At 50.2% G+C, this 12,787-nt stretch overlaps 1 protein-coding gene across 1 annotated transcript; it reads left to right on the plus strand.

Moving 5' to 3' along the window:
* Window positions 1–59: 59 nt before the first annotated feature.
* On the plus strand, window positions 60–5,530 carry DBI (diazepam binding inhibitor, acyl-CoA binding protein). The gene is made up of 4 exons (XM_049615744.1): window positions 60–175; window positions 1,200–1,317; window positions 3,869–3,931; window positions 5,339–5,530. The coding sequence occupies exons 1-4, from the start codon at window positions 167–169 to the stop codon at window positions 5,410–5,412; spliced, it is 264 nt and encodes an 87-aa protein (XP_049471701.1). The 5' UTR covers window positions 60–166; the 3' UTR covers window positions 5,413–5,530.
* The last annotated feature ends 7,257 nt before the right edge of the window (window positions 5,531–12,787 follow it).

Below are 12,787 nucleotides of genomic sequence, written 5' to 3' on the forward strand. Positions count from 1 at the left end.
CCCCCCGCGTGAGGCTGGCTTCTGATTGGCTGCCTGTCGCTGGCCTGGCCCGGTTGGAGCCGCCTGCAGCTGCGCCTCTAAAGGCGCTGCCAGTCGAGTCTTGTGCTACTGCTTCCTGCTCTTGGCCGCCTCGCTCACTCCCTGGAATCCTTGCAACCCCGCCGGCATGTCTCAGGTATAGCTTGTGCCTAGCCTGGCTGCCAAGGTGCGGCGGGGCTAGAAACTGGGGGGGGGCGAGGGGGGTACTATCCCGTAAGCAGAACTCCGCAGAGTCTTTCCCGTCCCGGCCCCGCTGTGCCTCCTGGACCCGTGCCCCGCTCTCTTTGCACAGAGCTTTGTGAGCCGAACTTTCCAGGTTTGGACTTAGGTACCCACCGGTAACTGCTGGAAAGTTGCCCGTGGGGTGGACTCCGCGGTGAGGCAGGAACAAGAGTTGGAGAAGAGGGTCCTAGGGAGAAAGATGGCAGGTAGAGGGTTGCATGGATTGAAGGAGCAAGGGGACCGAGTTCCCCATCCGGAAGGTCAGGGCAAGAGTAGGGAAGCCATGCAGAATGGGAAAGCAAGGAAGTGGTTGTTAACAGTTTAGAGGTCAGGGGACTCAGGGGCCGAGTGTCCAACGTAGAGAGGTGACCCAGAGGCCTTTCCCTCCTTGGAATGTAGCCTCTTTTCTGAGACCGAGCTGTGTGGAATGACCTCTGACTCATCACCTCTCTCCAATTGGAACACCAGAAGAGAGGTTGGCGCTGGACGCCTGGTCCCCGGGGGGGGAGGGGTCCAATGGCCTCTGGCCAGCCGCACTCAAAACTGTACCCATCTCAGCTGTTTCAAACACGCTGTGCTAGTCCTATCCACAAGTCCAGGCTTTACTGGGACCCCGGCCTGGCCCAGGGGTGGTCAGGCAGTTGGCCACGCTGCTTTTTCAATGAAGTGAATGCCTACTGCAGGCACTCCTAACTTTCCTCCTTCACCACTGTGTTTCTAGCACCTGATAGTGAGAGCATCCAGTACATAGTTGTCCATCGAATGAGTGAACCAATGTGCTTCCCTTCCTTGTTTTGCTGAATCTTTCTGGCTTCCCTCTTGGGGAGATGAGAAGACACACTGCTTTTCCTCAGGGGCATCTCAGGAGTGCTGCCTTTCCAACCTGTCTCTCCCCATTACTGAGCTCTATTTAGGCCTTTCCTCTCCCCCACGTTTAGGCTGAGTTTGACAAAGCTGCTGAGGATGTTAAGCACCTCAAGACCAAGCCAGCAGATGATGAGATGTTGTTCATCTACGGCCACTACAAACAAGCAACTGTGGGTGACATAAACACAGGTATGCTGAGATGAGCTTGGGAAGGCCCCGCATCAAAGCAGGCTCAGCAGCCTTGATGGGTGCTGGAGCTCTTCTAATCTGTGGGAACTGCACTCTCAAAACCGCCCGAAGCCCTACTCTTCACGTGGGACATGGTAATAGTTCATGGGGCTCCCCCCGCTCCTCACGAAGATCACGTTCCTGAATGGGACTCACAGACCCTGCACTGTTCTCAGTGGCTCAGGTCGCGGAATTCAAACCCGAGTTTGGGGAGGACTTTGCGGGGTATCACCAGCATTTTCCATCTACTTGGGAAGAAGCAAAGACCCCAGCTTGGAAGAGACTTGGTCTCAACTCAGTAGTAGCTTTGTTGAACCACACTGCTTCAGTAGCATGCCTCCCCAGACAGTCAGGACGGAAGTCAGAGCACTTGGCAGCCTGATATCGGGAGCAGAGAAGCAGCTGGCTTCCTGTGGCAGGTCAGAAGCCGTTTTGCTGACCACAGCCCTGATGACCATTTCTCGCCTATCAAAAAATCTTGGTACAGATTTTGAGGCCATAGTCTAGACTACCATAGTCTGAAGACAGCCTTTCCCCCCTTGGACGGTTTTTATTCTGCCCCTAAGTCCCTGAAACCCAGCTGTATACTGAGGCAACAGCACGATTCACTCTATGCAAGGGCTCAGAGGCGGTGGCCATGGCAGCCCAGAAGGAGGTCACCCCCTTGTCTGTTCAGGAGGGTGGCATGGCCCCCAGTTCCACTGCAGTTGGGGTGGAGGGTGGAGCAAGTCGGTGGCTGCCAGCCATCTGGAAGCAGGAGATGGTGCCCAGAGCTAAGGATCATGAGCAGCACCAAATCAAAGTTCACAGGAAGGGCTTAGCTGAGAGAGGTCTAGGGGCAAAGATGAGTTTTATGCTAGGTTTATAAATTCTCTATCCTCCCAGGGAGGAGGGAGAGAGATGAAGTGGGGGTGGCCAGAGGGGCTGAGATGCTTTTCTGCCAGACAGGATTTTCACAGACACTGGCCTCTGCCCTTCTTTTGCAGGAGCATACAAAGACTGGCTTGAGTAACTCTCACTTCCTGACAGCGGAGGCTTCGGCGCCTTCTAGGGCGGCACCGTCCAGATACAGTCACCACTAGCCACGTGTGGCCATCTAAATTGAAATTAGAAAGAGTTAAAAAAAAAAAATCCAAAGCTCAGTCCTCAGTCGCACAAGTCACCTATCAGGTGCCACAAGAGGCAGGTGGCCCTGAGTTAGTGCAAATGTATGTCTCCATCTGCACAAAAAGGGCTGTTGGAGTGCGCTTGCTCTCCTAGATGATGACTCTGCAGGTGCACCTCCTGGTACCCCTGGGAATACCTCCCTGAAAGCACCTGCGGAGACTTGATGTTTCTCAGACACAGTGGTCCCGGCGGTGGGCACTGCCACTGCTCCTTTTGCCTTTGCTCTCGGCATGGCAGTAAAATAGGTCAGCGGGGAGGTGGCAAGGGTGTTTCCCAGGTGCAGCTGAGGACAGGCCTGGGAGCATAAAATCATGGTATAACTTTAAGGATGCTTTGCCTTCGGGGGGAACAACTGCCCACAGATCATCAAGAATTAGACTAACAATTTGGTAGAAAAATGGGGCAAGGATATGAACAGACTGTTCACAGGAAAAGACTCCCAGAAAACTGATAGCAATAATAGCATGAAGGAGAAGAACTGGGTGGCTGAGAGCAGGGGTGGGAGGGAAACTTTATAGTAGCCCTCTTTATAGCATTATATAGCTTATATAGCAAGCCATATAAATGGATGTAGTACGTGTTTAAAAAAAAATGTTTTTAAGTATGCCTTTTAAAAGAAATCTTGGAGGGGCGCCTGGGTGGCTCAGTCAGTTGGGTGTCCAACTTCAGCTCAGGTCATGATCTCACAGTTTGTGAGTTCGAGCCCTGCGTCGGGCTCTGTGCTGACAGCTCACAGCCTGGAGCCTGCTTCACATTCTGTGTCTCCCTCTCTCTCTGCCCCTTCCCTGCTCATGCTGTGTCTCTCTCTGTCTCAAAAATAAATAAACATTAAAAAAAATTTTTTTTTAAATAAAAAGAAAAAAGAAATCTTGGAGTTGTTTAACTTTTAAAACAAAGACCATCTAGTACTGAAAAGTTTTCTTACTATTTTCTTTAGATCATAAGTTTGGGTTTCTGTACATCTGGGTTTCTAAAGACAGAACCCACTATGCTAGACCCATTTAACTCCATAACAGAGCCTGGAAGGAACAGATGAAGTGAAAGATGGCTTTCAGGGCAAGAACATCAATAATGTTCTCCGTTAGAACTTGAAGCAGATCCGGGGCACCTGGGTGGCTCAGCCGGTTGAGGGTTGGACTTCGGTTCAGGTTGTGATCTCACGGTTCATGAGTTCAAGCCCCGCATCAGGTTGCCGTCTGCTCTCAGCACAGAGCCTGCTTTAGATCCTCTGCCCCCGCCCCTCTCTGCCCCTCCCCCACGCATGCACATGCACTCTTTCAAAAATAAAACATTTTTTAAAAAAAGGCTTGAAGCGGATCTAATGTCCTTTCTTCCCTTGTTTCAGAACGGCCTGGACTGTTGGATCTCAAAGGCAAGGCCAAGTGGGATGCCTGGAATCAGCTGAAAGGTGATTGTTCTCATCAGTTTCCCCGGCTTGTGAAGCCCAGTAATGAAACACTCTTCATTATGAAGTGTTAGGGGTGAAGAGAGAAAACAAAGTGGATAAGGCCCATGCTAGAAACCGGCCTAACCTAGCCAGAATGGAAAAAAACTGGGCCACCTACTTTTTCTCCTAATACCATGTATGGCTCCTCCAAGAGCCCATCTCTGCGCAATGGCATCATCGGGAGAGGAGGGGCTGGGGCTTACTGAGAAAAGGCTGGGAGGTAATTAGTTGGCCTGGGTTTTCCGTATATTCCTGCACCTTCCTCTCCCCGACAAGGCCGGGTAGTGACCCCCTACCCAAGCAGCCTTCCCCAGCTCCCTTCCAGCCAGAAAGGCACATAAAAGAAAGGAATGAGCTGACGCATGGCAGGCTACTGGCACATCGTAGGCCCCTGAATGGAGCTATTATATGCTAAGCAATGGCAGCCAAGAAGGAGCCCGGCTCCGACTTAATCACGTGCCACCTGCAGCAGCAGGACCCACAAGTTGGCAGTGAAGTGCCTGCCAGCTTTTGTGTTCTTGCTAGCTCGTTTCTGAATAAGCCCTCTGTCTTCCTGCAAATGGAAAACCCTTGAATTCAAAAAGGGCCAGAATACAATAAATACACTCCTAGGATTTGCAAGGAACTGGGACAGGAATGCCCGTCTGACTGCCCGTTGTCACTGGGCTTTTCTATCCCAGTGTCCGTGTACTCTCCAATGCTTCAGAAAGCACTCGGATTCCCGGCGTATCTCCCCTTCACCGCAGAACCCAGGAAACTGGGTGTTACTACTAAGGGGTACGGTCAGTGCCCTTTGGACCACAGCACAAAGGCAAAACTTTGCCTCCTTCCACTCCATGAGCCAGCTGCTTTCACTCAGAGTTCATGAAACTTTACTCACAGCTTCCCTCTGGGGAGAAGAGGGCATCTGGCTTTGCTTTTTCATGGCCACATCTGGCAGATAAGAGCCCGGCAGAGGGCTACTTGATAGGCCAAAGCCAACCATGAGAGGAAGCAGGACAACTAAAGTCACTACAGCTCCCCGTGTTAGTTAGGCTTTCCTGCCTGTCCAGAGTGTCCAGCCTCTCTCCCCAGGCTCAGGTTGACCGCTCATTCCAGCAGTGGGGGACTCACATGGCCGGCAGGCCAATGACAAGCCTCAGGACAGCTGTATACACGTTATGGGTTCAGGGCTCTGTGGAGCATTCACCGTGGGCCAGGCTCCTTAGGTATTTCAGGCCAAGCCTGTGAGGTGCAGGTAGTGGAATCCCCACTTTACAAGGGAAACTGAGCCTCAGAGCATTAAAACTGGGGGCTGTCTAGGGCTCCAGTCTGCTGCTTTTCTACCTTGCCGCCTCTCTGACCAATAACCCTGTTGACTCCTTCCAGGGACTTCCAAGGAAGATGCCATGAAAGCTTACATCAACAAAGTAGAAGAGCTAAAGAAAAAATATGGAATATAAGGAACTGGATTTGGCTGCCGGCAATGCATTTCATCTAAACTGATAACCATGCCTTGTTTTTCTAATGCTGTGGATGACGTGAAATGATGAAAATAGCCCATTAACCTAGATCCTGAAGACTCTACAGGATACGGCCCTAACAGAGTAGGGGCTGAAATGGTTACTGACGTGCTCTGAGTAGTTTTTATCTGTAGATCAATTAAAAGTGCATTTGTTACTTTAAGTCTTTGGTAATCTCAGTTCTTGAAATCACTTCCTCCGTTCTAATGGCTCTTCCTCACTTCCTTTTTCTAAAGATTTTGTCTGGAAGCGTTGGAGCTCATCCTCTACTCTGCTAGGGTGCGAGGTAGAGGACCCACCTAGTCTAAGCCTGAAGTGCACACACCTCTGATGGGGAGGAAAAGAATTAGAGAAATAGCTTTTCCTAACTCCTTGTTCCTCCCCATTCCAGCCACATCAGTTGCATGCGCTGGCTGAGACTTCAGGCCACAGGGACTGCCAGTCCTGTGCTGGGGACATTGCTGGCCTCAAGCTCTGAGGAAAGCAGGGTTGACAAATATTTAAGGTTCGTCTGAGGTCCATCCAGTCCGTGGTTCCAGAGCAAATGAACAAGGCCAGAGGCCCCTGTCAGGAATGAACTGTATACCTGCCACGGGGCATCCGCAGAGCCCCAGGCTCACAGGCAGCTGGGCGGGCATAACCGAGTCGGGTGGTGTGGGTGCTTAGCAGGGAAAAAAGGAGATCAGGACCCTGGAGGCCAGGGGTTAAGGTTACAGAGAAGAAAGGCTGGAGCTCGACCCTGGCGGGTGTAGGTTGCTGAAAAGAAAAAAAGAGACAGCTGGCAGGCCCTCCTCACCAGATGTTCTACTCCACTCATTTCCACGGTCTTGCAAGGAAGGTTGGGGTTTTCCCACCATGCAGCTGTGGCTGCGGAGGCTAAAATCAAGGAGAAGCTCCTTGAGGCCAAGCAGCTCTCCGTTCCCTCCAAAGCCTGTGCCCTGGTCTTAGACATGGTTCAGCCAGAAGAACAGGAGTTACAGTGACTTGCCCAAGGTCACCCCGCTGGTGAATAATCTGAGAGCCAGCATTCACGTGCACGTCTCCCTGGCTCAGGTGCCCGTACCACACAAGGTGGCCCCCCAGGTGTGACCCATGCTGGAACGGCAGGGAGGGCAACTGTCTGATATGGCTGGAGTATGGCACACCTTCAATGGAAAATGGGACTAGAGAGTGAGAAGCCTTGATAATGAAGTTGAAAAGTACAAAATTTGACCGTCATCAAATGTGATAGGCGGCTGCTGGGAAGGAGATGTGGTCAGAGGTGTTCCGTGAACCTGACTACATCAGTGGGTTTTGAGAATGGTGACCGTCCGGTTCCAGCCCAGCCTGCGCATGGAAAACTAGGCCCAGAAGCTCAGGGGTAGGCAGGGACCTGCTCCCCATGGGGTCAAAGTCCCAAAGCCTAGCCGTGCAACTGGAGCGAAGTGACTTCCTGAGTAGCAATGCCATTTAGGTGGAAGTCTCCCCTGGGCGCTAATGTGACTGAGGGCATGTGGGGCAGGAGGCCCACAGATCTGTTCTCCTCCCACCTGGTTGCCCTGCACCAGCCTGGTGGTGCCAGCCACCAAGGCCGCAGAACTCCCAGGCTTCCATGATCCCTGAGGGAGGCGGTAGGGAGCCATAGCCACACTCCTATTATTATCTGGATTATCTGCTTTGATCAGTTTTTGGCTGCTTCTGGTGTAAACCAAAGGAAAAACCACCCTGAATGGAGCCCAGGGCGTGGTTCTTGTCCACACAGACCTGGCTCCAGGCTCAGGCCCAGCACGCCTACCGCGAGGGTGGGGGTCCGCGTGAGATGAAATTGTGTGAGAAACTCCTGCCACAGAGCGGGTCCCCGGTGTGTGGCACTTCATCCAGAAGTTTTGTCCCACCAGTTTGAAAACCACTCTTGTCCCTGGGAAAGTCCCTCGCAATCAACGTCTGTCAGAGTCAAGGACCTAGCCCAGAAGCAAAAGGCCCATCCGCCCACAACTGGCACAGCCTCCAGTCACTGGCTGTCAGTTGTGAGAACCCGAAGGGCCAGCCTCCCACTCAGGTTGGTGAATTTAATCTTGCTTTGAAGTGGGCACCACACCTCAATGCTCTGTAATCGGGAGTACTGGACCCATTATTGAGATGAGGGAATTAAGGGCCAGGTGACGTGAATGGATCCAAACCCAGGAGTCTCTGTCCAGGAAGGCCCTGCTTGTCCCCTTCTGTCACATTCTCTCTCGTGGCCACCGGCTGCCACTCAGACCTGCATCTCCACTGTCGCTCAGAGGACAAGGGTGACACTTGCCTCACTGGGCTAGCAGAAGGTGCTAGGAAACACCCCACCTGTGCCAGTCTTCCTGCGGAGTGGCTCAGGGAGGCAGGTCACATCTCCCAGGATGGAGCAGGGCCCCAGTGAAACATACTTTTTTAAGCATCTCAGGTGATTCTGAAGCTCTGCGAGGTTTGGGGAGCCCTGAAGCACCCCCATCCCCACCCAGCCCCCACCCCCCCACACACACATACACTATAGAGTAGTGGTACTGATTTCTACCAAAGTAGCAAGTTGTGGTGTTCTAAGAACACATCACCAGTGGGCTCAGGGGTCATGCCTGCTCCAATGGCTTCTGCAGAAGTCCATATACAGCCCAGGGAGGATTCACAGGGTGTCATTTGGGAACAAACGAGGAGGGCAGAGGAGCAGGGCAGGGCACCCAGTCCTCCCCTCTCCTCGGTGAGGCACCCACAGCTCCCCTGAGGTACTTCTTACCTCCAATCTGCCTCTGGCGACAGACTTACCCGTGACTCCCACTGCCATCTCTCAGGTGCCGGATCACGAATCTTCTTGGAGCCACATTTTCTTCATCTATAAAATGGGCTGATAGAATGGGTAAAGAACCTCACAATGCCTGGCAGACACAACTTCCTAGCAGCCCGGAGGCCTTTCCTAATGCACATCCTCACCCTTGATACTTCCTTCCCCATTATCCAGACAGGTCCTGGCCTAGAGCCACAGAAGGCTGTTCCCCACCTTGGCCAGGCTCCATTAAGTGGGAAGTTACTGCAAATGCAAGTGAGTGTAGGTTGTCTCAGGATGTTCTCCCTACACAAGAGTAATTCCAAAAGCCAAAAGCCTGGGAACCAGTGTCAAAGATCAATAAGGGACTTGCTCTGCCACTATATGCCTCAGTTCCTTCATCAATAAAATGAGGCTGAGCAGAAGGGCATTGTCCAGAATAAACAGGAAGGAAAGCCATAGGAGGGGAAAGAGAAGGCACCGGAAATGCCTGCCTTGATGTGAGTCAGGCTGGGAAGTTGTGAGGGGGTGGTTTAAGTAGCCAGATGATTAAAGGTGTTTAAAATTAAATTACAGGTGTTTGGAGTTGAGGACAGGGCAGGAAGAATAACCAGCAGAGGCAGGCTTTAGCAGAGCTCTGCCTTTGGGGCCTGGGTCAAGGCAAGACAACGCCTCTGCCCTTGACAGCTCCCAAGGAAGAGATCAGAATGTTTCCTCTCTTATTTATTTGTGTGATTCTGCATGACTTCTCTTTTGAAAGAACAAGGGGGTAGCTAAGAACAGACCAGAAAATAAGCAAAGCTCCCTCAGGAGTCTAGAGTTTAAAGACAGCTCAGGTGCCATCTTCGCCTCGAAAGATCTGTAAACCACAAACTGCAGGGCAACAGAGGTGCCCTGGGATGCCCTCTCTGCCTTCATCCAGAGAATCCGCCCCCTGCTTTGCAACACCACCCCCACCACTGCCCCGCCTTGGATACAACTCAACCCTTGGAAGACCAGGAATTGATCAACTGACAGCTTTTCCTTTTTTTTTTTTTTTTTTTATTTTTTTTTTTGTTTTTTTTTTTTTTTTGAGAGAGAGAGCAAGCATGAGGGAGGGAGGGGCAGAGAGAGAGAGGGAGAGAGAGAGTCCCAAGCAGGCTCTGCACTGTCAGCGTGGAGCCCAACGTGGGGCTCAAACTCACGAACAAGATCATGACCTGAGCCGAAATCAAGAGTCGAACACTTAACCTACTGAGCCACCCAGGTGCCCCAACCGATAGCTTTTTCTTAATGTTTTTGAGAGGCCTGAGAAAATTAAAACTTAAAAGCTTAAGTTACGGGAAACTGAAACCTAACCAAGCTTAACCAGCTTGTTCCGCTTCTGTACAATTGCTTGGCGCGCCCATGTATTCCTGATCAATCATTGTTGCCTGGCACATCCGTATATTCCTGATCAACCATTGTTACTTGGCACATCCGTGTACTCCTGATCAATCATTGTGATACCCGTACCCCCAGTTGTGGTCTGACCTAAAGGCAGGAACCAATCGAATACTGTTAAGTGTCCAACTTTAAACACCAACCAATCGCAGCTCTGTAACTGTGGAAAATTCCTGATTTCCCCATGACTTGTTTGTACCTGTCTATAAAAGGGGTGTAAAAACCTCTCTCAGGACCTCTTGGCGTCACCGGCAACGAGGGCGCAGAGGTCCAGGTTCGAACCTGCAATAAATGACCCTTGCTGCTTAGCTTTGACTCTGGACTCTGGTGGTTCGTTTTTGGGGGTCTCTTAGACTCTGGGCATTTCATTTTATGATTTGGGGTGAGTATCCTTGCTAAGTAATGAATGAACGTTATTTGAATGAACGGATATTTTCCTTTTGTATGTAGCTGTAAAGTCTGATAAAGTCTTTCCAGGGAAATTGGTGAGAAAGCAAGCATGTGGCACAGCACTGTGGGGAGGGGTAATCTCTGGGGCCCTTGATCCTGGCTGCTGGCCCCGGGGCTGTCACCACCACTTGGATCTGCCAGCCCCAGTGGGGCATGCAGCTGAGTACTGGGAGAGCCCCAGGCCTTTGAGAGTCTCCCTCCCCACCCCCCCCCCACGCCCCAGCATCCCACTTCAACAAAGACATTTTTGCCCTTGGGGGAAAAGAAGTTTTTTTTTTTTTTTAATTCTGGCATCCGGAATTATGGGAGAATAAATTTCTATTGGTTTAAGCTACCTAGTTTATGTGATTTGTTGCAGGAACCCCAGGAAACTAATGTGCCTGCCCACTCTGTGTGGCTGCCTGTGGGCTGGTTCCCTCCACCGGCAGCCCTCTAGAAGTAAGACCCTGAAGGTCTTTGTCAAGTGCAAATATGACACCATTACCTGGAGGACTCTCTTGCGAACACTCGGTTGGGTTCATCTGTGTTAGAGATCCAGGGCCTTAAAGCATGGGGGTTAGCAGTTTTATCATGAACAGGTAGAGCTTCAGTTGCTGCCCAGGTGACCACACAGAATTCACCCACCAGCCCCAGAGCATGGCCACTGAGTAGGAGAGGTGCCGAAAGAAAAGGAGGACTGCAAAGTGGGAGGGGTTTTGGAGAGGTGATTACCCCACCCTTAACACGGTCTTGCCTCAGTGTGGCCCTGCCAGTACATCGGGTAATATGTTGGGGAGGAAGGAGCCTGGGCTTTGCAGACAGATTTGAATTTGAATCGCGGTGTGACCACTTTTGTTCTTTGAGCAAGTTTCTTATCTTCTCCGAGCCCGAGATAGTTTGTGTATAAAATAGGATGATCTTGGGGCACCTGGGTGGTTCAGTCGATTAAGCCTCTGACTTTGGCTCAGGTCATGGTCTCAGGGTTCACGAGTTTGAACCCCATGTCAGATTCTGTGCCGACAGCTCAGAGCCTGGAACCTGCTTCAGATTCTGTGTCTCCCTCTCTCTCTGCCCCTCCCCTGCTCACTCTCTGTCTCTCAAAAATAAATAAATGTTGGGAAAAAATGTAAATTGCCTCATCTCTACGAGCGAGGATTGAATAAATGCCTAATACACAAAAGACAAATTAATACATGATAGCTATTATTGGTCAACAGAAGAGTTTTGAATAAAGAATGAATTCATCTTTTTTTAGGGTTTTAGGATTTGAGAGGTTCTGACTGAAGTAGCCTACTCTTCCCAGTCTTAAATTGTGTATCTTTTGTGTTCATGTGTAGTTGGACCAGCATCCCTTCTTTGAGGAAATATCTCTGCTCCACTATTCCTGAGGAATTAGCTCAATAGAACCCTAGAATATAGGACAGATACTTTTTCCTAAGGATCCCAGCATGAAAATTCTAGGCAAGAATGATTTCTTGGGCTACCTGACCATGAGTGGACCAATCCCATAGCCAGGAGCATGAAGCACCTTGATTGGCCAGGTCTCAATGGAAAGTTCCCCCATCCTTGGGAATCTCTAGCTGTAGAGATTCCCAATCATAAGCTTGAGCTTCCAGCAGCATGTTAGAAATTATTTACCATAGCAAAAACTAAAGTTAATATCCAAAGAGAAGCAGGGGCAAAAGAGAGGTAGAAGGAAACACAAAGCTCTGCAATATCATCTGGGTTCTGTATTCAGCTGGCAAGATGCCAGATTTACCCCTGAGCTTTTCAGAAATGTGAGCCATACTTTCCCTTTTCATACTGATATGAGCTGGCTTCTTGTTACTTTCAACACAAAAGGTGTAAAATAGTATCCTTAACTCTTTTTCCTGAGTTGACCTGCCTGGTGGATGTATTAGTCAACTTTTTGTCATTGTAATGCTCTGTAACAAAGAGTTCCCAAAACTCAGTCTTATAAAAATAAGCAAATACTTCTCACTCATGGGTCTGCTGTTCAGCTATGACCCTGATGGACTTCCCTGAGATCAGCTGAGCCTGAATCCAGGTTGAGGTTTGGGTTTGGGTCTGGTCCATGTATCTCCTTATTCTTGAACTAGCAGGTATCTGGGAGTGTGTTCTTCTCCTAGAAGATTGCAGAAAGTTCTAGAGGCTGAACCAAGGCATGCAAGCACATTCAAAGATTTTGCCTGGGTCATAGTTGCTCACATTTCATTAATCAAAACAAGTCTCATGGCCAAGTCCAAAGGCAGCAGGGCAGGAATGTTTACTCTGCTTACTCCAATGGGAGGCACTACAGAGTTTCCTGGCAAAGAACATGGATATGTAATTCTGTTATAGGGAGGAAGAAAAAAAAATGGGAACAGTAAGCTGGAGAGAATAGGTTTGAAATCTGGGAAGTTGTAGGTCACAAATGTACTCCACCACTAATGTACTTGACCAAAGGACATTCTCCTGGGTCCACAAAGGTCATCCTCTCCAACCAAGTACCTAATTTTAGAAGAATACACAGGGAGTGATGAGAGAGAAAAAAAGATATACAAGCAGACATGATAGAGGGAGCTCCAGCAGCCATATAGGACCATGAGGAAATCTCGAGAATGGAAACAGAGAAGGATCCCGATTCCTGATGATTGATGATTCTGAAGAAGTATTGGATCATCCTTGGGCTGCTCACCTGAAGACTTCCTTCTG

Source organism: Panthera uncia (genome assembly GCF_023721935.1).
Source record: "Panthera uncia isolate 11264 chromosome C1 unlocalized genomic scaffold, Puncia_PCG_1.0 HiC_scaffold_3, whole genome shotgun sequence".
Taxonomy (NCBI): Eukaryota; Metazoa; Chordata; class Mammalia; order Carnivora; family Felidae; genus Panthera; species Panthera uncia.

Bases quoted from the DNA above. Each gene is read 5' to 3' on its own strand.
- DBI (XM_049615744.1), top strand. The intron at 1,318-3,868 runs GTATGCTGAGAT...CCCTTGTTTCAG, and splicing joins TGTGGGTGACATAAACACAG to AACGGCCTGGACTGTTGGAT. The intron at 3,932-5,338 runs GTGATTGTTCTC...GACTCCTTCCAG, and splicing joins TGCCTGGAATCAGCTGAAAG to GGACTTCCAAGGAAGATGCC.